The following is a 2,727-nucleotide window of genomic DNA, read 5'->3' on the forward strand; positions in this document are numbered from 1 at the left end:
ATTGGCAAAAAAAAACGGAGGGGGATCAACGCGAACATCTCCGGAGGGACTGTGCGCGTGTTTATTCTACGGAACTAGGCGTGAGAACTAAGAATCACGTACTGTAAATTGCTAACCATTTGTTAAAGTGAGTTCATCGTACTTACTCAGAGCCTTGCTTGACAACACCGAGTTAGTTAAGCACGCTACCAAAATCCAAAAAAGGAAAATTTGGCTTTTTATCGGATGCAGCCCTGAGAAGCGCATTGATATCGCTCCCCAAAAACCCAATCCACCAGAGCTTCAAGGGTCAGAAGAGAGCACATCAACTAGAGCCATGATTCTGTGTAAGAACATTTGTCAGTGAATAACGCTTTCAGACGTTACTTCTAAATTGCTCGTATACTACTAAAACCGTAATTATCCATATCATAATTGGTCATAGACCATAGTTATTGATTATTATTGTAGTGTTGATGATCACGAAATAGGGCAAAGCAATTCCATAATCAACATCGTGTTCTGTAATAGTTGATAGCCTCTTGGGGTGATGGTGTCACTTCGGTTCCATTTCTGACTTCCCTTCGCTCACTCTCTCCACGAAAAAAAAACGTCGCGTTCTGTTATGCTGTTTTTATTGCGTATTTTTGTTTACATGTTTCCTCAGCTGAGGGATAGGACAGCAGAAAGACAGAGGGACAGAGGGACAGAGGGCCTTCACACACGGGCGGTGAGCGGCGCGCGCGCACACACAGACATACAAACCCAGCGGCTCGAGCTGCGGTGTCTCGGCCGGCGGCACGGCGGCAGTCTCTGGGGGGAGCAGATCTCAGCCGGACTGGCCGCTGGGCTCATCAGCAGTGGCGCTCGCTGCTCTTCGCCAGTCACGTGACCGGCCAGAGGTCAGTGACGTCAGCGGCGGCGTGAGCCAATCAGAGGGCGGGCACGTGGCAGCTGCAGGCGGCCGGCAGCCGGTAGATGTCGATGAACAGGCCCTTGTACGGGTCGCACGGGTCGTACGAGAGCATGCGGTGGTAGATGTACTTCTGGGTGCACTTGCTCTTGTAGCAGGGCGCCAGCGCGCGGCAGGCGGCGTCCGGGTGCAGGCACGTCTCCAGCCGGGCCGTCTGCGTGTAGTAGTGCACGTCGTTGACGATGACGCGCCACTCGCCGGCCACGTTCTGGGCGCGGCGCGGCTGCGCGTAGGCCACGTCACTGGGGCAGATGTAGCCGGCCGGACCAGCCCAGTGGGTCACGTCGTACGGACTGTCGCCCTTGGACGAGCCCGTGTAGTAGCCGTAGTCGAAGGCCGACTCCTGCTCGGCGCTCAGGCCGTCGACCAGGTCGTCGGCCGACTGGGTGCCGATGTCGGCGTACTTTTTGGCGAACAGGTGGTCCTGCGAGATGGCCGCCTTGATCTCGTAGGCCGGGTACTCGGCGTCCTCGAGGCAGTAGGTGAGGGACGAGTTGGCCGCGCAGGCCGGCGCCGCCGTCGGGTCGCAGTAGTGCTGCTGCTGGTAGCCTCCCTGAAACACAAAGATAAAAGAAAATAAGCAAACTGAGCGTAATCCTGTCTTTGTTTGGCAGACAATCACGGTAAATAACCACGCTTCAATCTGCTACTTATTATCATGAAAATGTTTAATAACTTCGACGAAACTAGGTAGACATCAATGGAAATTGATAGCAGAAATAGCAATGGCCGTATGAAAAGATGTTAGCCTTCTTTTTTAGTTTCACATAACTGAATGTTTAATTTCAATATTTTGTCACGTTTCAAATTAAAGTTACACTTACATATTGGGGCGCTGGGTGTCCGTACGGGGGAGGATGGCTGGCCGTGGCCGCAGCCACACACGCCAGCACACTGATCTGAAAAGACGAAAACAAGATTAAACACGATATAAGACATAAACAGGCAGTTTCTTTACTTCCTCACAATCGTAGGGTCCGTCACAAATACAAGCAATAAAAATTTAAAAGAGAAAATGCGAATAAGCGAAGACTTTGCAAGGCTCAACTGAATTCAGTCAAAGATTTGGGCAAAATAAAAACCCTTGAAAGACACCTGTAAGGAGAGTACAAAAGTGCAATGATTTTCGAAATATTTTTTGTTTATTTTAATTTTTTAATAGTTATTAGGAAATGTATTTACTAAATTTGCTTCGGAATAAATTGCAACAGCAGGCCTACTCCAAGCCACTCACCAGTCTCATCGCCATGACGTCACTGGGAGAAGTGGAAAAAGGAACTGAGACGGTTTGACTCTGCCGTCCACACTCGCCGCTCACCTTATATACACGGCCTCTGCTGTCCGCGCATGCGCACTAGCCGCCCGTCGTCTGCAGTGGAGCCGGCCTTGGTCCGGTGAAAGAGGGACGGTCGGCTGCGGTGGACGATGGGACTTGATGAGTATTGTGGTTTACCCGTTATTGGATGCCATTTCACATGATGTTGTATCATTGTATATCACAGTGTTTCAGGCCGGCAAAAACAATGAATTAGACGTGCTTCTCTGCTTCCTGTTATTTTTGAACCTCTGCTTTACCTGAATTTTTGTTTGTCATTGTTGATTTTTATCACTGAAAATATGAGATATCGTCTTTTTTAATATGTTCTTTAGCTATCTTTGAATGGTATGGAAACATTTTAGATGATATTAATCATTTATTTATATTCCGAGGTCACTTCATATGACATGTTGAGTAGACCTTTATTGGCCTGTGGCTAAAAATTGTGCAATATGGG

At 48.8% G+C, this 2,727-nt stretch overlaps 1 protein-coding gene across 1 annotated transcript; it reads right to left on the reverse strand.

Moving 5' to 3' along the window:
• Window positions 1-597: 597 nt before the first annotated feature.
• Window positions 598-2,372, reverse strand: LOC122376749 (neurotrophin 1-like). Its single transcript, XM_043356691.1, has 3 exons — window positions 2,187-2,372; window positions 1,777-1,851; window positions 598-1,505 (listed from the first exon to the last, which is right to left on the reverse strand). Exons 1-3 carry the CDS (start codon window positions 2,199-2,201, stop codon window positions 912-914), a joined length of 684 nt encoding a protein of 227 aa, XP_043212626.1. The 5' UTR covers window positions 2,202-2,372; the 3' UTR covers window positions 598-911.
• Window positions 2,373-2,727: the final 355 nt, after the last annotated feature.

This window comes from Amphibalanus amphitrite, unplaced genomic scaffold (genome assembly GCF_019059575.1).
Source record: "Amphibalanus amphitrite isolate SeventyFive unplaced genomic scaffold, NRLGWU_Aamphi_draft 002274F_arrow, whole genome shotgun sequence".
Classification (NCBI taxonomy): domain Eukaryota; kingdom Metazoa; phylum Arthropoda; class Thecostraca; order Balanomorpha; family Balanidae; genus Amphibalanus; species Amphibalanus amphitrite.

What these genes read in the sequence shown, in the direction of transcription:
- LOC122376749 (XM_043356691.1), bottom strand. An exon ending in GACACCCAGCGCCCCAATAT is followed by an intron (nt 1,506 to 1,776) that starts GTAAGTGTAACT and finishes TTTGTGTTTCAG; the next exon opens with GGAGGCTACCAGCAGCAGCA.